The sequence below is a fragment of the Pezoporus flaviventris genome, unplaced genomic scaffold (genome assembly GCF_033815535.1).
Source record: "Pezoporus flaviventris isolate CSIRO_AGI_PZ_B2104156 unplaced genomic scaffold, CSIRO_AGI_Pfla_v1 ptg000071l, whole genome shotgun sequence".
Classification (NCBI taxonomy): Eukaryota; Metazoa; Chordata; class Aves; order Psittaciformes; family Psittacidae; genus Pezoporus; species Pezoporus flaviventris.
Genome location: NW_026892619.1, coordinates 927,231 through 948,398, shown reverse-complemented (window position 1 = coordinate 948,398; position 21,168 = coordinate 927,231). Strand labels below are relative to the sequence as shown.

Here is a 21,168-nt window from a genome sequence, read left to right as displayed (position 1 = left end):
CTTATCCACTTTGCACTTTGCTTATCCACTGCTTGGAACAGCAAAATAAAGCCCTTCTGGCCTCAAAGCCAAGCCCCAGCAGGGCACGGATTCCTCTCCAGGGGGAAAAGGCCCTGCCAAACCTCAGGATGCTGCTTAAATCAATGCAGAGACACTGATCGTGCACCAAATGCACTGGATTAGCAGCTCTGAGCATCCCGGAGCTGCCCCTGAATAGGGGTCCCGGCGCATCCTTTGCACAGGCAGCAGAAGAGCAGCAGGGATGGGCACATAACATTGGGAAGGACTGAATTGGGCTGGGAAGATCAGATCTAAACTGAAAATTAGCTCTAAACTGAACATCTTGGCTGCTTCTTTGGGAAGATGGGGTGTAGCTGCTTCTTTTCTCCCCACTGATGGTTTGTAACTAATAAATGCCCTTCCTGCTGCTTCGACACCCAGCTGCTCATGGTTAACCCCTGGCACAAAGCAAGGCCAGTGCAAATAGTTGCTATTTTTGTACCTGTTTTTTGATACTATTTCATCTGATTTGTGTTGTCCTTTGGAATAAAGAGCTCGGAGTCTTTACTAAAAACCAGCTGCCTCTGTGGGGTTTTTGCCCTGGGTTTGGGGGTTCTTTTGAGCCTGTTTCTGGCCATGGGTGTCCCGTCAGCTTCTCCTATGAACAGCTCCTGCAGGTGCTGCACCCAAGTGAGTTTTGTGCAGTGAATTGTCCCGAGCTCACAAGGTGGGAAATCATCATCGCTGTTTCTAGCTACTCCATCACCCATGCAGCCAAGCATAGTGTCTGATCATCCTCTAATCCCATTTACCATCTGATGAACACAAAACAGGTGACTACTTCCCAAAAGCAAGAGCTTATATAGTGAAGTATCTTACTTATCACCCCCAAATTACCCCTAATCCCACAGTTTAAGCCTAATCCCAGCGGCCTCCGGAGTTTTGCACCGCGAGCACTGCTCCCAGGTTTTATTTCTGCCCCTGCCTTCCCCTCCTGCAACCCCATCAGCACAATCGGGGCAGTGCTGGGCTCCATAAGGAGAAGGATCCACCCTGGGAGCTGTCGGTGTGAACGTTTCCCCTCGTACAGGGGTGGAGAGGGACCAACCTTGGGCACACACTCCCTCCCTTCTGCTGTTGGCAGCAGCAGCTTTTCCCGAATGGAAAGCAAAGTGCAGTAACTACCATTGCCCCCAGCTTCAACAGCTTTAAAAGGGAATAAATCGAAGCCAAAGCAAGCATTAAGATGGCAAAATGAGCAGGTTCTGGCTCAGACGTTGGTGCTGGTTGGAGGCAGGGATGCTGGCAGCAGCTCCGGCTCCTTTGCAGCCTCTGCCATGGAGAAACATCTTGGCTGCGTCCCCCCCCGCAGCACGCCCTGCCCTCCCTCCTCTCCTTCTCTCTACAACCCCCAAGTGGTTTCTTTATGGGCAGAAGATGGACTTCCAGTCGGTTTTTCCTTTTCTTGTCCAAGCACAAAGCACGAGGACAAAAAGGAAGGGCTGTGCCATTTGGATAACCAAGGCATCGGAGGGTGTTACAGCATTAATCACAGCGGGAATGACATGGGAGGCTTTCCCGCTGATAAATAGCCCCTTGATTCATAAAGGAAAGAAAAATCCCCCCCTTAACTATGGGGACTTGGAGTTTTAATGAGCCTTAACAAAGGAGAACTCCTGTTTGTACACAACTGGAAACAGAAAGCATCATTTAATGTCTGTCAATTAATGTCACGCTCCGCCGCTAACGCATCCATCAAGATTAAACAGCTTCTAATGCTGACATAACATTTACACTGCTTTGTGCCAACTCATTTATTTCAAGCTAGGGGAAAAAAAAAAAGGCAAGAAAGAAAGAAAAAAGGCTTCCTTTGGACAATGTAACTGTTGACTAACATTTGCATGCAATAAACCACATACTTGGCACGGGCTCGCAGGACTCGGGCCAAGAGAAATCTTCAACTTGACCTACACAACATTTGCAAAGCAGAGCAGTGGGAACAAGATTGCTACACAGAGCTAAATAGGGGATGGAAAATGCAAGGACACTGCATTAGGCTGGTGGTTCCCCTGGTTTTGGTATCAGTACAAAGATGCTTTGGAGGGAGACACAGAAAACCTTTCGGCAATGAGCACTGGGATGCACCTTTGGGGATGCGCGGATGCTTCCCAAGGAAAGAGGCAAACTAAGCCATAAAGCACAAGGGTTTGGAGCTCTTAAAACCCTTGAGGACTTCCAGTATTTACTATTCTTATAGTAGATGCTCTTACCCACAGAAATGCTTTATCCCCTTCTAACCCAGGTAGAGCCTCTGTGGCAAGGCCATCCGATGACAGGGAGTCCCAAACCCCATTTTGAGCCACTGGGACCACTTGGTGCTTCCTCTTGCTCCTTGAGCCATCCTGGCAGCAGCAGTGCCAAAGGGGGGACAGGGAAAAGATGAGTGGCAGAGTCATCGAGGCAGATTTTCACCATGATGGACAATTGATGGGGCAAGAAAAGGGGGCAAAACGAATAAGAAGTACTTTGGAGATGCGGCAAAACACAGATTCATTGGTGGCATTCCCATGGGAGACTCCTTTGCTGCTTCCCTCAAAAACCCAAGGCAAATTCCTCCTCTTTCTTCTGTTATGGTCTGAGCACCATTTATTAAGAACAGCCAAAGGAGGAGAGAAATCCACAGCAAAGAGCCCTGGAAGTGCTTCCAAAGCCGTCCGGCTGCAGGAATTTATGGCAGGCCACTCACAGAAGGGAAAGTCGGGAGATAAGACAAGTAGTTTTACAGGAAAAGGAGTCGGGAGCGAGGCAAATACGGGTGGGTTCGTGCTGAAGTGCTCAGGTCTTGGGAGAAAAAGGAAACGGGGCCAAGAAAAAGGCTTTTGGAGTCAGGTACCGGGTGCGTGAGCAGATGGACTCAGGCTCCTTGCTGTATCCCCAAGGTAGGAAAGGGAAGGTGTCACCACGGTCACCTCACTACAGCCAAGGACCCCCCGGCAATGCCCGTCCTGGGAACAGGGAGGGGGAAAGCCATGGAAGGAGCTGCAGCATCCGGGCTCTGCCTCCACCCCTGCGGCCCGGGGGAGTTGCCGGCTATGGCAGGGAGAGCAAGGACATAAGGGAGGCTCTGGCTCCCACGGGACATTCCCACTGGATAGTGCCGGAGCTGGGGGGGAACCTCTGCAGAGTCAGCAGGGGAGGATGCTCACAGCACTGTGGTTGGTTTTAACCTGGTCTTGCAGCACGAGGGTTTGGGTTTCCAAGGGCCATCAGCCAAGCACGGTCTCCCCAGCTCTTCTCATCCAGAGCCTTTTGGGGCACCCAGATTCCTAGAAAAGCAAGTTTATTCCAGGCTCCAGGTGGTATAACCTTGGAATGAGGCCGATCTCCCCTCGGCCATCCACATCCCCCTCGAGCCCTGACTCCTCCTGAGCCTCCCAGGGATATTCCCAGCTTTGAAGAGCGGGTTTCCAGCGCCGTGATTTTACATCCTCAGTGTCAAACAGTCTGCATTGCCCCCATCAGGGCAAAGGAGGAGAAAGGGACCCCATCCTGAGGAGCCCACGCTCCCAAGAGGAGGTAAACCCAGGGATGGCAGCAAAGCCTCCGTGGTACTTTTCCATGGCCCAGGAGGCAGACAGGGTCCTGCTCGCGCTGCACCAGAAAGCCCAGGGATTAGCACAAGTCTGTCTGCAAACAGAGCCTGGGTGGGGGCACCCAGCGCTCCTCACCACTCCCCTCGGGATAAAAGACCGGGAGAACCGAGCCCTATAGAAGCAGTTATTCACTTGGAGCCACTTTCTCATGGGGTACAGCAGCACCCGGGCCTCTGGGGTGGGGATTGGCAGGATTTACCCTGACAATTCCCTCACTTCCTCTGCAGGAAGGTGGCAAAAGGCTTCACAAGCATCATCCCATCGGCTGGGACCAGGGCAAAGCGCCCCAAAGGCCAGATGCTGCCCTCAAGCATGTGCAGATGTTCCCCACCACCACCCCAAGCTGGGTCTGGAGCAAGTAGTGGGCTCCCTTTATACCCAGATAACATTAATCCTCCTTCTAGACTGCAGCAGCCGGGAGCTCTGCCAGTGTCTATGGGATGGGTGTGCTGTGAGGGATGCTCACATCCAAGGCAGGGCAATGCTCAGCTCCCAGGCAAGTTTCCATGAGGAAACAGAGTTCTCCCCACATGCCACTGTTCTAATGTGGGTATCCACACTGCCCCCCCAGCAAGCAGCTGCCTGCATCCACTTTTCCCCCTAGAACAAGACAGGGATGATTCAGGTCTTCACCCATCTCAATTCAAGAGCCAGCCACTCGGTTGAATTAAAGGGAGATGGAGATGGTCAAAGCTAAACCAAACCTTCCTAGCCCCAGGACTGCATCCCAAAGGCACAGCCTGGTCCCCAACAGCACAGGCAATGTGGAACACTGGGGGGTTTCATGCCGACTAATAGGTAAAGGGAGAACTTTAGGGCAAAAATCCTGGAGCATCTGAGGCATCTCTGCAAGATCTGAGGCACCACAAGGCAGCCTCATGCCTGGGCACCAAGTACCACGACATCATCTAATCGAGGGTCTGGAACTCTCAGGCTTCAGAAGAGGGACCAAAATCTGCTCCACGACACCAAAATCTGCTTCATTTCACCCCAGTTTCGAGCCCAGCAGGAGACGGGGCCACTCTTTGCTCTCCCAACCCCAACAACCTGGAGCATCGTTATCAGATGAGCACTATTTCCCCCCTGCGTGCTGAGAGGCGTTTTGCTGGGTGTTGATGGCGCATCAACCCTCCCCATCCCCGGTTTGCGCTGGTGAAAGGAGGAATTACTGCAGTATTTATCTACCACACTCTCTTTCACCAGGAGATTCCGCATCTGCTTTGCAAAGCAGCCCTGGGGCACGGCTCACGCTAAAACCCCACTTGCTAAAGGCACCACAGGGGGCAAAGCTTTAAAGCAAATAAAACAATGGCGATTTAGAAAGGAAGGCGCTTGATTGACTCGAGCTGCGCTGGGGTCAGGGCTGCGCTGGCCGGGGCGGACCTGGGCAGCTTCGGGAGGGTTTGGTTTATCCCAGGCAATAGCAAACAGGCTTTTGGTGTGTAAATCACAGCAGGTGAAAAGCAAACGGGGGGGAAAGGAAAGCCTGGCCTTGCTGCTCACAGGGAGTAAGGGAAGCAAAGGTGAGGATGCTGCACTGGGGATGTATATTGTAGATTGAGGGTAAGGGAGATGCTTAATTCCAGGACCAAAAGCCTCACGGCCAAAAACTGGCTCTATTTGGGGCTGGAATCACGTTCATCTCCTCCACAGCCATTCACATCCAGGGCTTGGCTGCTCAACTCTCCACAGCAGATTTACACCTGCAGAAAACACTTACCTGTTCTACAAAGGGATCCCTTGTCTTTCAGAAGGAATTAAATCTCATGGATAAATACAAGTGGGTTTATTCCCTTTGTGCACAACTGTGGCAGAATAAGATAGCGACTCGAGGTGTGGCCGGAAAACCTTTCCCTCCATGGCCCGCATCTTGTCACCCAAGGTAAATACGCAGCTTAATGAAATTTCAAGAGGGAAGGGGTGAAATATTTGCCTTTATGTTCATTACCCTTTAAAGCAGGAACAATATTTGAAGAGAAACAAAGATAATGATCATATGCGGTGAACAAACACAGCCTAGATCCTGGATTAATCCAAGGACTTAAAAACCCAGGCGCTGGGGCTTCGGTGGCACAGGGGGAAGCACCCATGTCCCATAGAGCACGTAGGCCTTGCACTGGTCCTAATGCCTCTGCCAGAAGGACCCCTCAGATGGCATCCTCACACACTGTCCCAGGGATGCAGCCACCACCAGCAGCAGCATCCACACGTCCCAGGGAGCATTTGGCCTTTGGCATCGCGCTGTGTTCACAACTGATGCTCCTGGTGCATCTTCCACCCTCTAGTAAAGCCTGCGGTTGCTCTTCCTCCTTTCACCCATTACAGAGCCCATTTAATCCTTGTAGGCCCTTAGGAAAAATACCACTTGGGAAGTTTACAAATCACGGACTGCACCGTAGCAGGGAATCTGTTTGCTGGTACCAGCCCGAGGCTTCAATATAGGAGCAAGTGCTGAGCGCAGCAAAGTGAACACCTATAGAGCTCCCCTACAGGAAATCCTGCAGGTCGAGAGTGGCTACGCTCTATCGGGTACATACAACACATGTGGAAATACCCTCTAAAGATGTTGACACAACAAGCTGTACCGGTTCCAACAAAGCCATTAGTGTCAATTAGAACATCGGATGCATTCCCAGAGCTAAGCACCAGCCAGCCTGGAGGGAGATGGGGATATCGGTGTCAGTGCTCTTGGCAAATGCCACATGCAAATGGGTGGCACCTCCAGCAGCTCATTCCTCCTCCCAAGGAGCCATGCTAAAGGCTTGAAGGTGATGGAGGAGCACTCATGAAGCACGTTACACACCTCACCCTTTGGGACTACCACAGCTTTACTACATGGAGGAAGGGGAGCTCAGTATTTACTCTGCAGTGCAAACAGGGCTATAAAGCTGTCAGAAAGGGTTTTGAGGGGCATAAATAGCACTTTTATCTTCTGATCTTCTCTCCTGTGCTCATCGGCAGGGCAGGCAGCAACGCTCCATTGCACCTCGAGTTTTCACTGGCAGCTAAAAAGCAACCAGGAAAAGAGAAAGGGAAGGAGAGGTGAGAAAAGGAAAGCCCTTCCTTTGGCGTGACCTGAGGACAGCAGCATCCTGCTGCTACTTCCCTTTGCAGGCTCCTCAGATAGGTGTTTGCTGCTGAACCCTGTGATTATCACATTATTCCCACCTGAGCCTGTCCAGGAGGGGCTGGGGCATCCCAACAAGGGCTCATCGATAGGATTTTAGGTGCATCTCTATTTGCCACACAAGCTGAAATCAGTGCTTCTGTACCACCGGAAGGTGCGTATCCCAGGGATGAGCACCTATTCCACACTAGACTGGTAGGCAGCAAGTTCTGCTCCATTCTGGTGTCACAACTACAAGAGGCTGCTCCCAGAAGAACCCTTCAGACAGCTCCGGAGGTTTAAAGCTGGAGATTGACTCCAAGGAGTTTCAGACCCTTCGTTTTGAAGCAGAGATGCACCGCAAGCTGGAACGTGAAGAGAATCTGGGTTTTGTGCCCATTTGGAACAAGGACCATGGGGTTCTGCTGGGTTTATTAGAGGTGAAAAGGAGGGAAAGGACCTGGAGAAGCCCCGATCCTCTTGACAATGTTGGGAAGAATCCAATGTAGAAATAAGGAATGGGAGACATGGGATGGAGCAAGATCAAACTTGGGCTCTGCCTTTGCAGACCCCACAAGTACAGTGGGGCTGTGGCTGAGGGAGCTCGGCTGGCTCAGCCTGGAGAAGAGAAGGCTCCTTAAGGGGTTCCGTGATTTCACTTCCTGGGCACACCAGAGCAACCTGCATCAGACAGAGCGGCAAGCAGGCTCCCTGCACGGAGCCACCCCATGGCCAGGAACATTCCCTACTTGGAGCTGAAAGTCGCTCCTTTCATTATGGGAACGTTCGGATTCAAACTCGCTTTTTGCCTTCAGAGCCCACCAGTGCTGTGCAGAAACCGAACCCACGAGGGTGCCTTTTCCTTGTGATGGAAGGGGCAGGTAAGATCTGAAGCAGCTCAATGGCTGCTGGGGTTTTCCCTTCAAATGATGCAGCAAACATGAGCAAAACCTCAGCAAACAAGGAGCTCCCCAGGCACTTTGTGCCACGGAGAGGCGGGGGAAGGCATTCCCATTTGGGAATGCTGAACAACCCATACCTGTGGGTTTGCTTTGCCAGCGTCAGGAGCCCATTCCTTGTGCTAGCGGGACCGTGCTTCAAAACCCTTCAGAGGCTCCCAGAGGAGCACAAGCCCATAACAGAGATTTCAGCTCACAACCCCTCCCAGGAGTCATTTTCTTCCTCCCATGTGCTGGCAAAGGGCTTGATGTGACTCATAGCGAGGCGCTGAGCCTGCCGAGTGCTCAGGCAACACTAGAAGGCACCATTCCCCCAGGGATCAGGCCACCTCCTGCTGCTCTCAACACCCAAGGAAAGCCACAAGCAGGAGCCTCAAAGGCCAAAGAGAATGAGAAGGTTTTATTTCCTTGAGCTCCAGTGATACAACTGTAGCAGCATCTCACAAAGGGACTCCTGCACTGTTAAACATACATTTAAAGGAAACACATTAAATTCCAAGGCAGGCAAAAATATATATATAATCTGTAAAATTAAGAACTGCAGACAAAGATCCTCATCCTCCCTCTTAAATAACATGTGCGTTTGTTGCAGACAAAGCAGCACAACATGGTTCACAGACCAGGTTAAAGTGAAACTTCACTCGCAAAGGCAAACCCAGAAGGGATGAGGAGGGGCTTTGGTGAAGGGGCTTTCACTGGGATCCAGCATCACGTACAGCAGGAAACATTCCAAACATAGAAGAGACCTCTGCAACTATCAGATGGGATGCTGCATCCCTCTCCAAGGAGGATGCACAGCCAGGACCACCCTCCTTGTCACTCCATGTCCACAGGCTCCATCCCTGGGCAAATCCAGCCTTCACATCCCAGCTACTCACAGGTTACTCCAAACAGGAGATGAGGTTCTCCCAGAACAGCCAAGGTGAAGTCAGAAGTATTAAAGCTAAGCAGCCAGAGCAAGAGGATGATGCGCTGGGGACCGCTCACCCAGTGTGACTCCTACTGAAGCCACACTGGAAGCCGTCGCCTTCCATGTGATGCTACAGTCTGCCCCTTAATATTAAAGTGACCCAAAAATGTTCAAAGTGTTTCTGCCCACCTCAAAAGGAAATATTTGGTGCAGTTCTGGTTCCTGTTAGTGATAACTCCAGTTTCTCAACAGAGAAAGACATCCAAGGCTAAGAAACAACTCCAGCCCCTGCATGCAGAGATAGCTGAGAGCTTTCTCCAGCTGCACCACCACTACCAGTGGCCTCAAGCTCAGCATTTGTACACTTTTAAGACACAGGGTGCATTTGACACAGTGATTCATTCAGTTTAAGTGGCAACAAAAAGGCATCAAGAAGCTCATTTCACCATCAGCAATGGTACAAGGCTAATTTACACAAGGCACATGCACCACCACCCGGAGAGGTGCGCTTTGATTTACCTTCTCCAAGTAACACAGCAAGAGGTTTAGGTCTGTTTAGTGTCATCCCACCCAAGGTGCCTGGTGGATAGGACACCTCCAGTGACACGTGCCAGCCCAAAAGCTGCCATCACACTGCAGCTCCCCCAGAGACATCCCACCCAGTGCAGACAGCAAGCTGAAGCCACATCTCCACAAGCCGCACCATGGAGATGGTGCCAGCTTGAGCCATCACTTCCAGGGAGGATGGAGATGTGCCCGCTGGTGTCCTGTCACTTCGGTTTACACATCCAGGCCCCTGAAATCCCTCATTGGCTCCTGATCACCCAAGTAACTGGTTAAAGGCTGCATTTGGGGTTGGAATCCCATTCCCAGCAGGAGCAGGCACAGCTTTGCTGGCCACTGCAAAGCTCAGCATCCCACAGCAGCAAACCCAGAGCACAAGGAACCTCTCTAGGTTGCCTTTTTGATGTTTTCTCCCCTCCCCAACAGAGATGAGCAGCAGCTTATTGTCAAACATGGGGCTGGGAGGTGCCTTCGATTCTGTAGGGCACAATTCCCTATGGATGTCCCTGCCTGCTGCTGGTTTGGTGCTGCCAGGATGTGACCCTTGTGACTCTGTAGCCAACCTGTAAACAGAAGCCCCGGGTCCCCCCTTAGGGAGCAGGGCAGCTCCATGCACCCCACTTCCAGCTATGGGGATGTGCACGGTAGCTCCGGTGAGCGGGATTTGGGCCTTGGTGGGAAAGGATGAATAAGTTAAGGGAGGATGAGGCTGCACAGCCACCACACACCACCAGAATGTACCTTTAAAAAAGTAGCTGCAAAAAAAAAAAGACTTTTCTGATTAAAATGCACATTTTTAAGTCTTCTCCTTGTAAAACACAATGGAATTGTTTCCCCCTTTCCCCCACAACGTGCTTTGGGATGTCCTTCCTTGGTGGTGCCCCTGGTCCTTCTCCTTCCTCATCCCAACGAGTCTCAAGGGGGGTACCAAGTACCTTGACACCCCACAAGAACCCAGGCCACCGTTTGGGGGTTCAGTGCTGGAGAATTAAAGCCAATCTGGCTATAAAAATAAATGCTTTTGTGTCTTCCTCGCACAGGATGGAAGAATCGAGCCCTTTCTAAACAGCATCCAGCTGTAGGAGTAGTTACAAACCCAACCCAAACGCCTCTATAGAAAAATAAAGGATAAACATTATCCATCTATTTCATGTTCATATAAAAAAGTAAGCTCTGTGACAGGATATTTTGCTTCTTTGCTGTAAAAAAAGCGACCACCCCAGCCTGGGTTATACGACCCAAGCTTTGCGGTGAGGAGTAAACTGCACCTTCTACTTATTCAGAGAGAAAAATATCAGTCAGCAATTTCACTTCTCCAAAATAAAGTTATTAAATATATATATTATTATGATGAGTCTTTATAAATCTTTTCATGGAGCAAGGAGGGGAACACGTGGCTGAGGAGCACTTGAATCCCTGAGGAAGGGAGAAGTGGACGTCAGCTGCGATTCCACCACGAACCTGGTACTTCCCTTAGCAGAGCCCCAGAGCTGGCTGGCTTGCAGGTACACACACACACACACGCACACACACAGAGGGGACACAGGGGCTGGCGTTCACCCTGGCAGTCCTTCACTAGGATGCTCTCTTCTCCAGCTTGTGCTTTGTGAGAAAGTACTTGAAGAACTCGTACACGGACCAGGCAATGGCTGTGGAGGGCATCTGGTAAATGACACGTGCCTGTACCCCCCTGAAACACCCCGAGATACCCCCCAGCTGATAGACAGTCTTGAAGGCATTCACCATGCCCGTGAGGTGCCCGCTGATGTTCACAGAGCTCAAGGCCATGTTCTCCTGGGTGTTGAGCAGGGTCTTGCAGACATCCAGAGGAGTGGTGGCGGCGGCGGCCACGGCCCCCGCGATGGCACCGGAGACGATGTGGGACCGCGGGTTGTACTCCCTGTGCGGGTTGATGTGCTCCTGCATGAACTCGTAGGTGATGAAGTGAATGGCCTGGAAGGGCACGTTCATGGTGAGCTGCGTGGTGTAGCTGCGGTAGAAGGCACCGAACCCTTCCGTCTTCTGCACTGTCCTTATGCACGCCAGGACGGACTTGTAAGGGGAGTTGAACATCTGCATCCGCTGCTTCACCACTGCTCCAGGCGATGGCCACAGGGTGGGCAGCACCAGGCAGGACAGGCACAGGGACATACACTTATTAGCTAAAGCACATCTTTCCTGGGCATCCCGACACCCAGCCCTGCTCCACGCCCCAACCATCCAGAGCCAACCTCCCCAAGTCCGAACTGCTACGACATAAAGCAGGTATTTCTGCAGCAATGAGCTCCTTGTCAATGGGCTTTCATCAAACAGCTCCATAGAGCCTCTGCTTCCTCCCAGCCTGCCCAGTGCCTTTAATTCTAGCTAGAAAGGCATTGAGACAGACCGGTAAGGACCCTCAGATGCACTCGTAAGTGCTGAAACACTGACGCACCAAGAGGACAAGGGCAGAAAGGTGATTGAATCAGCTGGGATGTATAACGGACCCCAGCCCTGAAATGGAACAACTTCCACTGACTTAAGCAAAAGGCCAATTCATTTGATCAGGATGTGATTAAAAGGATTTCAAACACTAGAGACATTTTTTCCTTCAGAAAAACCTGATCTTGGGCCAATTCAGAAGCCACATACATTAACACTGACGAGCTGGCAGCCCAGCTGATTGTCTTCAGTTTAGCTGCATTTTACCATTAGCCCTCTTCATGCTGGACTCTACCTACCCAGGAAGCACTAGCAGAGTAAAAACAGCATCGTGTTAGTAGAGGGGACCCCAGCTTCCCTAAGAAATCACAACATGCCATGCAGATGCTGTGCACCCCCTTGGCAAGCAAGGGAGAGCAGCCAGGCAGAATCTATCCCTATGCACTGACCTGCCTGAGCTCGTTAAAAGTTGGGCAGAGTCACTAAAGCAAAGGGCTTAAGGTGCTGAGATGGCACAGGGTGTCTTCCCAGGCTAACGGGGTGCAGCACTTCCCAACAGCACAGGGCATTACCTTCAGCAGGATTCATCACTGCGTCGTGGAGTAGCGTGGCCACGCTCCCAGCTATACCTGCAAGACACAAGAGCATCCTTTCAGAAGGACATTCAGAAGCCAGGGCTTGCCTGGGCACTGCCATCTGCAGAGGCAGCAGCCAGCATCATCATGGAATGGTTTGGGTTGGAAGGGACCTTAAAGCTCATCCAGTTCCAACCCCTGCCATGGGCAGGGACAACTTCCACTAGAGCAGCTTGCGCCAAGCCCCTGTGTCCAACCCGGGTACCACTGCCTGGGATGCTGCAGCCCAAGGAAGGGCCCAGCAACACAACTCACTCCCAGGGCAGAAAAACCCCATCCGAAGCAGCCTGGCTGGAACCAGGATCCCAACCATCACCTTTGCGACTCCCTACAACAACTCCCAGGGTTTTGTCTGTGCAGGAAAGCACCAGGTTCACTGAGCCTGTGCTGGACTGAGGCATGAGCAATGTTTAGCACTGGCTCAGTTCATCCATAATTAGGCATTTTCATCCGTTTACTCAGTCTAGTTTTAAACACAAATTGCCCAGATTCTGCCAGCATCCAGCCAGCCATTAATGATTGTGCAGTTGGCTCAAGGATGGGCCTCTCAAGCCACACCTTCTCCTTTGATGTAGGTTTTCATCTCACATTCTCTCTTGCCCAAATAACTTTCGGTCATTTCTCATTAAGGCAGCACTTCACTCTCCCCACTGGAACCAAAAGCCTGTAGCTACTTGAAAGGCAAACCCAGGAAGCACATTGCTAGCAAAAAGCAGCAAGCCAGAAAGCTGTTACGTACCCTTAACTGAGGTGGTTGAGTCAAGTGGGAGCTGCCAGGGCAGCTTCCCATCATCGCATCGTGTCAAGGACCACCACAGGGGTGGCAGGTACCACACTTGCCCCCTGCCTCTGCAGCCCTTCCAAAGCAGGGACCTGCAAGCCTGGGATGACATTTCCACCCCACATCCTCCCATGCAGGTATTCACAGCAGCGTTCCGAGTGCTGGCTGCCTACAGCAGCCCTTCCCAGAGCACAGCACAGCGAGGGATGCCAGGCCAAGCACATCAAGCAAGCGAGAGACAGGCTGGTAACTGCAAGCTTATTTTTGTGCATACCCCCCCCCCAGAAATACCATTGGCCAAGTGGCTGTTTCCTCCATGCTGGAAAGTGTCACTTAGAGACTTTTTCATCTTTTCATAGCAGGCAAAGTACATGGCATGGGCAGGGCCAGCCCCCAGCATGGTGACATTGATCCCACGTAAAGGCCTCCAGAAACCCTCCGTCAGGACAATCTTCTTCAGCGCTTCATACACACCCCTGTACTGGGCTTTGGGGTCCGGCTGCAAGCTCTGCATCCTGGTCTGCAACAAAGCACACGAAGGGAGAGGCCTCAGTTAGCCCACCTCGAACGCACCAAGCGCCAGGCGCAGAGTGAAAGAGCCATCATGAGCGGGCTCCGCCGCTCAGCCCCAGCTGCACCCACGCCGCTATTCAGAGCGGCAGGATTAAGTTCACGCTCCCATTGCGACACCACGACGTTACAAGGCTGCTCAGACAAGCGCTCGGGAGGGAAGTGTAACCTCTGCTCCCATTTCTGCAGGGAAAACCCAGGGAATTAAGCTCTCGCAGCCGTTCAAGCGCCTGGGTGAAGAAATACAGTTAGGGCTGTAATTGCCTCTTGCTTACAACACTGCCAGCTCCCTGCCCCAGCTTGTTCCTCCTGCTGTTGCTCAGCTGCTTGTGACACTTGTGCACAGCCTCTGTCTGATCCATTGGGAAACAGCTTTCCTAGAAGGGCAAGCTGAGAAAACTGTGGGGGTACCCACAGTAACCCCCACATTGAGACAGGTAAAGGGCAAAAGAGCTGGTTCAGGGTCTGGAGCACAGAGGTGATGGGGAAGGGCTGAGGGACCTGGGGGTTCAGCTGGAGAAGAGAAGGCTCGGGGGGACCTGATCTCTGCCTGCAACTGCCTGACAGGAGGATGGAGCCAGGAGGGGCTGGGCTCTGCTCCCAAGGGATGGGACAAGGGGAACCGGCCTCAAGCTGCACCAGGGCAGGTTTAGATGGAGCTGAGGAACAAGGCTTTGGAAGCCAGCTGAGCTGCCGGCACCCAAATCCTCCCATCACTCTCACTGCTGCCAAACAGGCACCGTGGGAAAAATGACTCCTTTTGGTCTGCTTCAGGCTTCTGCAGGCGGATGCCATCACACACCAGCAACACCCAAAGGCCTTGCAGGGATGATGCCAACCTGCAATGGTGTTTGCAGGGCACAGACACAAGCTGCTTCCCACCACCGGCAGGGCGGATGCTGACAAGGGTTAAACCTCTGCAAACATCCCAGCAAGACCAAGCACATGTAGAGCACCCAAGATGCAAAGGGCTCTGGTGCTCCTGCTGGTCTGCAATCCCAGACTGATGGGATACAGCCTCACACCTAGGACCACAACAAGGGAAAAGCCATGAGAGAGGAGTGTTCAGCAACCTGCAACAAGCACCAAACCAAAGCTCTCTCAAGGAGAAGCTTGGGAATTGCAATGAGCAGGTCCCCGACACAGGGGTTTGACAGGAAGGATGCCTCCCACCCCATCAGCTGGGACACCCCATCCTCAGATTGAAGTTCTCCCCCATCAACGCGACAGAACACAGGCAAAGCAGCTCAGTCCTCAGCAGGGATTCCACAGCCCTTGAGAAAGCAAGGGCTGCCCGTGCCACCTCCACACTTCCTCGTGGGCACTCATCCCTTCAAGCTTATCATTTCTCATCAGCAATTAGCCAGGAGGTAACACTATAGCCAAGCTTTCAGGCAAGACTAAGCCAATAAGAAAGGTTTGGACCTTTGATTCCCCAAACCGCAGCACTTTCAGATACACTTTCTAGGACCAAGGAAGAGCCCAGTGCAAGGCTTTAACCCGGTACAGTAAAACCAAGCTATGCAAGCAGCAGCACCCTGAGGCTGAGCCAAACAAACTGTTGTATTTGTAGTAAATAGCCTAAAAAAAGAGCACAGGAATTACATCTGCAAAGTGACTTAGTGCGGCAGACTTGAGCATCAGCCAGTGTCCACGAGAAGGCATCACCCTACAGCAGGGATTTGGCAGCCTCGAGCAAAGCTTCCTGTTTCAGAGCACTGAACGCATTGTAACCTATGAGCAGCACTGGAAACAGACCCAAAGGTTGAGGAAAACCCTCTTGTAAAGGCAGCAACAGCACTGGGTTATCTCGGAGCTTAAAACCAGGCTTTAAATCCAGCTCGGAGCCACCCCTGAGCAGGCACGAGGGTCCTGAAGCCCTCGCCACGAATCCCAGCACATTCCCATCCTATGGATGCTCGTCAGGAGGGGCTGGATTTCATGATGCTGCCAAGAAGCTCCCAGCAGCGGCTCCGCCGTCAGCGTGACTCAGCAGACCCACCGCTGCCGAGCTGGTCCCATCCAGCCGGGGCTGGGCTTCGCTTGGTTTCTCCTCTTCTCTGCTAGTTTTAACTTGAAGGCATTGCTTCAGAGGCCAGAGCTGACCCAGAGATCCCCATCTCACCCCGCTCCGCTGCTGGGATGCCTTCATTTAAGCACACAGCAGCTTCGCCTCATCAGAAGGGGAATGAGGAATAACCACTCCTTTAAAGCAGTAAACTACCAGCCCAGCCCTGGGTATCTCCACCCTCACTAAGGGCCCAGTTGCTTTCACATCACAAGGGATAAACGTTTTCCCACTCTAGAGGGATCACTCAGCACCCCAGAGTGGGTGGGAAGGGTGCTGGACCCACCTAACCCACGCATGGGTCTGCAGTTTGCATCACCACCAGCACAGCCGGGTCCACCAAGGTTATTGTGGTGTGAGCAATGATTTGCCACCAGCTCTGCAGTCCTTACCCCCCCCCCCCCATCTCCTGCCACCTATCTGAAGCCATCAAGTTCCTCCAGGAGCCTCACCCCCTGTTACCCAGCCAAGAAATACTTCTCCACCTACTTGGATTAATCCTCATTGCATAAGGCACTGACAACCACAAGCATCCTGACAGTCCTGGTTTCAGCTTGGGCATGAGAAGCAACACCAAAAGTCACAGCTTCAGGTCCATCGGGTTACCTGTTTGTGGACCAGCACTGCCTTTATAGGTGCTGTCCGGGGGAGAGCACCCAGAAGAACATCAATAGCCCAGGGTTGGCTTCCACCTAGAGCTGCTTTACTAACAGGAGTCTCTGGCGTTGCATGCTCTCCCAAGGGTCATGGTTTGCCATGCCACTGTACAAACAGGCTGGGATCACATTCGCCTTTGTTTTCCTTCCTGGACACAGCATGCTTTCTCCAAGTTCATGTGACAGACACCCAGCTCCCCGAGGCTAACAAAAGACACGGAGAGCACAGTATGCTTTGACCAGGAAATGAGCAGTGTTTCTGCAGCAACCTGGCCAGACCCTGCTGCCCACAGAAGGCTTTGCTGCTACATGACCCATGCCACGTTCAAGCGCTGAGCTCCCTTTTGTTGCTCCCAAGCAAAGTGGTACCCACCCCTGTCTGCAAAGGCCCACAGAAGGGGAATACAGGGCCAGCCGTGACTTTCCAGCACGCCAACACTGACACAAGAGGAACTGCTCCTCCTGGACCTGCACTGGATGCAGAACCTCCCACCACCAAACCCCAGGCAAGCATCACTAACTCAAAGCCTGAATAAACTGCAGTAAAACAGCTCGCAGGCGCTCATCTGCCCTGCTCAGTCATACTCATGTGCTTTCAAGCTGCTACAAGCAGAGAAGCTCCAAAGCCTCCTTGCTCCAGGCTGGTCATCTGTCCTACCTGAAGCCATCAAAACGCTCCATTCCCTCCCATCAAGCCTCATTGTACCCATCCTTTCCTGTCCATTCCCCTCTCTGGCATCATAGATATAGGCTCCACATTCCTCCCACCCTTCACCCTAGGAATTCCCATTATAGTCCAGGACCTCCCATATCCACTAGGAGCCATACACAGGCACAGCAGAACAGCTTACAGACACCAGCTTGGGTAGGAGCAGGTCAGGCTTTCACAGGTGACTGCAGCATGGTTGGGGCTGGAGGCAGGACTTTGCCATTAGTGTCACTGCGAGGAAGGGAGGCTTGAGCACACCCAGTGTCCCATCAAGCTGTCTGAAGCAATCAGCTCCCACGTGAGGACAATTCCACATCCTCCAGGCAGCCACTTCACCCACCTTGGGAAGCCAGCTCCAACAGCCTTGCAGGGAAGCCACTACACAGCTTAAGAGGATGCTCCAGGGGAGTCCTCCCGAAGCTCCCATGACGAGAAGCCCTTGACACGCTGATCTCTACCACTCATTTGGAGGCTGATCAGGCTTGCCAGGACAGCTACAAAACAAAATGAGCCTAAGGACTATGAGACACTCACCTAAAACCCTACAGCCAGCACTTTAATACAACCACAACGTTAGGTGTGTGAGACAGAGGCCAACACATAGCCAAGGCTGAAGCTGCAAGGGGGTCTTTACCATCAGAAGGAAAAGGCACCAAGCAAGTCTCAGTAACCACAAGCCTCCAGGTTTAGATGGTAAATACAACCCATAACACATTTCCCCTCTATAAAGAAACAGAAACACTGCTGCAAAAACACCTAACTAGTGATGACTTCAGTGGCAGCACGTTACCACAGCAAGGAGGCTGCAGGCAGGGATGTGCACCATGGATTTACATGTTACACAAGCACCAACAGCACTTCTGGGTATTCCCAACACTGCCACACAAGTGCCTGTGAGCTTCACAGAGGTCCACTGGGTGCTCTTGACTCACCTCACCAGGACACCACCATCACGGCCCTGCCCTACCCCAGGAATTGTGCAAGCATCTGAAGCAAGCCATTTCCCAAATTCAAGCCTTTTCAGTTTCTCTTTAGGAGGAAATTACTTGCTGGAGCCAAAACATCACCTCATCAGCCAGGTGCCTGAAACGCCTCTTGCTGCAGCAGCCACAACCCCTCATCTCCTCCTCGGGCTCTGCTCAGACACAGCGGATCCCAGTGAGCGTTATCCACAGAGTCAGGCTAAGGAAGGAGCTTTGCTGCACGGGGAGAGCAGGGCATTTCCCACGGCTGCTTTTACAAGCCTCCAGTAGTGTTTGGTTACTGCCATTACAATAAGAAAGCCCTTTTGGGGTCAGTTCTCACCTTTCCCGCAGGGACAGAGCGGCAGCGAGCGCCCATCGCAGGACCCAAATCCTGCAGCTTCGGATTCCACTCTGCCCCAAAACGCATGGGGTGACCTTGGCCACGCTTCAAAGCTCTCCCAGTGTTTTATCAGCTCCCGAGCACTTCAAGGCAGCTGCTGAGCGGGATTATTCTTGGAGTAAGGCATTGCCCCGGTGCGATCCCAGCACCGGCAAGGGGGGAATTCACTGCCTGGGGAAAGCAGCACTTTCGCCTTCCTCCAAAGCACCTCCCACCCAGGGACACCAGGCACAGCTTTCGTTTTCTCCCTCTCCCTATTCCCTGCAGAGGAAATGCCCTCTTCAACCGCACCAGGGAGGCCCGAGTGACGCTGCCCTGAGCGTGACTTGGCACAAAGCACCCGGCTCGTTTGGGACAGGAGCCAGGCTGGGCTCAGACCCTGCACCTCAGAGCAGCCCCAGCCCACGAGCCAGGTCCAACGGGCACAAACCCAGAGGGAAAACACAGGAAAGCAGCAGAAAATGCTTCCTTTAAGTGCTTATTGCAGCACATGGGCAAGATCTCCAGTGCCTCAAAGCGAAGGCATTTCCTCTCCTCTCGCTACCAGGAGCCCTGTATTGGGAAGAGGAGAATTAGAGCATCTCCTTGCAGCCTTTCCTGAGTGGACCACTGAGGATCCACCAGCGCCAGCAACACAGCATCGAGGGCGCTTGGCTTTTCCCAACCTTTCTTCTCTTTTAAGAGCACACTGGCAGGGCACAGAGAGGAAATACCCTTCGTGATGCTTCCGACCAGGCTTGAGACACTGCGAAGCCCTCCCTCGTGTGCACCCAACAGCACCCAGGGCACACTCATTAGCCTGGAGCTCATTTGCATCGAACCCAGCCACCAACAGCCACACAGACCCCTTTGTAAAGCCCTGACCCCGATAAAACCACCATGGCCACGGCACTGGGGTGGCAGGAGGCCGGGCTCACGCTGCTCACAACCATCCTCGTGTATGCATGGACACAACAACCCCGGCTTTTCTCGCCCGGCCTTGGGATTCCAACACTCCAGGAGGGAAAAGCTGCTCCGGGCGGGCACCGGTGGCATCTCTGCCCCGGGGCGGGAGCAGCACAAGGACTTTGCTTGCTGCAGCGGGCCTTGGCGCACACCTTTGCACCGCGGGTTGTGCAAAGCTCACCGGGATGGTGCTGCCATCGGGGACACCTCGAGGGACCCCTCGGGGGGACCCTCTGCACCGCAGCACCCCTCTCCTCACCCACCCCTGCACATCCCGCACAGCCCCGTACCCTGCTCCCTGCAATGAGCATCCCGCACGCCGGGACCCCCGTGCACCCCGACACCGGCAGCCGTCGGAGCAGCTCCCCGGAGGTACCGGGGGCCTCCGCCACGCACCTTGACCGAGTCCACCGGGTACATGACCGTGTGCTCCATGATGCCCGCCACCGCCCCGGCTACCATGTGAGTGCCGAGCGAGGCGCCGCTGGGCAGGCTCTCGTACTCCTCGCCCTCCATCGGCGGCACGGAGGCAGCCGCGGGTGGGGGGCCGGGCCCCGGGGGTGCGGCCGCGCTGCCCCCCACTCCGCAGCTCAGCTCCATCCGCCCGGTACCGGCGGCGGGGGGCGAGCGGGGGTTAACGGGGACGGGGAGGGTCCGCACGGGGCCCGCGCGCCCCCCCCGGCCCCGCTTTAAAGCCGCTCCCGCGCCTCGCCCCGCCCCGCGCCGCCGTGACGTCACGAGCCGCAGGGCGCCGGCTGGGGATGATTGACGGGGGTGTGGACGAATAGAAAGGCGAGGCGGGTGAGGTGGTGGAGCGGGATTGGCTGCTCTCGGGTGCGGGGGGCGGGACGGGTGTGCAGGCGCGCTGAGGGGGGCAACAGCCCCGCCCGGTGTGAGGCGCGCGGGCCTCGTGGTCGGAGCCGGCCCCGGTGTGAGCGGGGCCCGCCCGGAGCCGCGCCCCTTGCACGGGCGGAGAGCCCCGGGCACGGCCGGGCAGCAGCGTGGGTCCCCCGCAGGAGCAAGGCCCTCACCGGGGGTCGGGTCCTGCAGCGCTGCCGCTGTCCCCGTGCCCGTCAGGATGAGGCACCGCATGGGGAGTCATGGAGTGCGCTGGGGTGACGGGAGCTGAAGGCTCATCCAGATCTGCCCCGGGCAGGGACCCCTTCCACTGGAGCAGGGTGCTCCAAGCCCTGTGTCCAACCTGGCCTTGAGCACTGCCAGGGATGGGGCAGCCACAGCTTCTCTGGGCACCCTGTGCCAGCGCCTCAGCACCCTCAAAGGGAAGAGCTTCTGCCTCAGAGCTCATCTCAGTCTCCCCTTGGCAGGTTAAAGCCATTCCCCTTGGCCTGTCCCTACAGGCCCTTGTCCCAAGCCCCTCTCCGGGTTTCCTGCAGCCCCTTCAGGCACTGGAGCTGCTCTCAGGTCTCCCCTTAAGGAGCCGCCTCTTCCCCAGCCTGGACGGCTGCTCTGTATGGGCTTGAGCCTCGCATGGGGAAGGAAAGCCTGTGGAAGGGCTTAGGAGACCTTTGTGCCCTTCCCTGCAACAGTTTTTTGCATCCATCATCCCTCTATGCAGCTCCCACCCCATAGCAGAGCCATTAATCCTGGCCTTTCCACAGGAGGATCGAGATCCCCCCACGCCCCTGCGTCCCAGAACACTCCCTTTGTAAGGCTCCCTTTGTAACACCCCTTTGTCCCGCCACGAAATCAGCCCAAAACAACTGCATTTGACGCTCTTAAAGAGACGGAGACAACCGCGTCTTCTCCAGGCACAGCGCTGCCTTCGTTCCGTTCTTCCTGGAAGGATTAATTGGAATTCGACCTTG

At 53.9% G+C, this 21,168-nt stretch overlaps 1 protein-coding gene across 2 annotated transcripts; it reads right to left on the bottom strand.

The window, feature by feature from the left end:
- Window positions 1–10,306: 10,306 nt before the first annotated feature.
- SLC25A37 (solute carrier family 25 member 37) lies at window positions 10,307–19,974 on the bottom strand. Of its 2 annotated transcripts, none has more exons than XM_061472417.1 (4): window positions 19,739–19,974; window positions 13,321–13,549; window positions 12,186–12,242; window positions 10,307–11,285 (listed from the first exon to the last, which is right to left on the bottom strand). In XM_061472417.1, the coding sequence occupies exons 1-4, from the start codon at window positions 19,940–19,942 to the stop codon at window positions 10,768–10,770; spliced, it is 1,008 nt and encodes a 335-aa protein (XP_061328401.1). In that variant the 5' UTR covers window positions 19,943–19,974; the 3' UTR covers window positions 10,307–10,767. The 2 variants fall into 2 exon arrangements, with proteins under 2 accessions (XP_061328401.1, XP_061328402.1); XM_061472418.1 differs by lacking the exon at window positions 19,739–19,974 and adding an exon at window positions 18,338–19,072.
- Window positions 19,975–21,168: the final 1,194 nt, after the last annotated feature.

Excerpts from the sequence above, each read along its gene's own strand:
- SLC25A37 (XM_061472417.1), bottom strand. The coding sequence starts at position 19,942 with ATGGAGCTGAGCTGCGGAGTGGGGGGCAGCGCGGCCGCACCCCCGGGG. Across the intron at positions 12,243-13,320 it reads AAACAGCCACTTGGCCAATG|GTATAGCTGGGAGCGTGGCC; the intron begins GTATTTCTGGGG and ends TGTGTCTTGCAG. Across the intron at positions 11,286-12,185 it reads AGTGATGAATCCTGCTGAAG|TGGTGAAGCAGCGGATGCAG; the intron begins GTAATGCCCTGT and ends CGCCTGGAGCAG.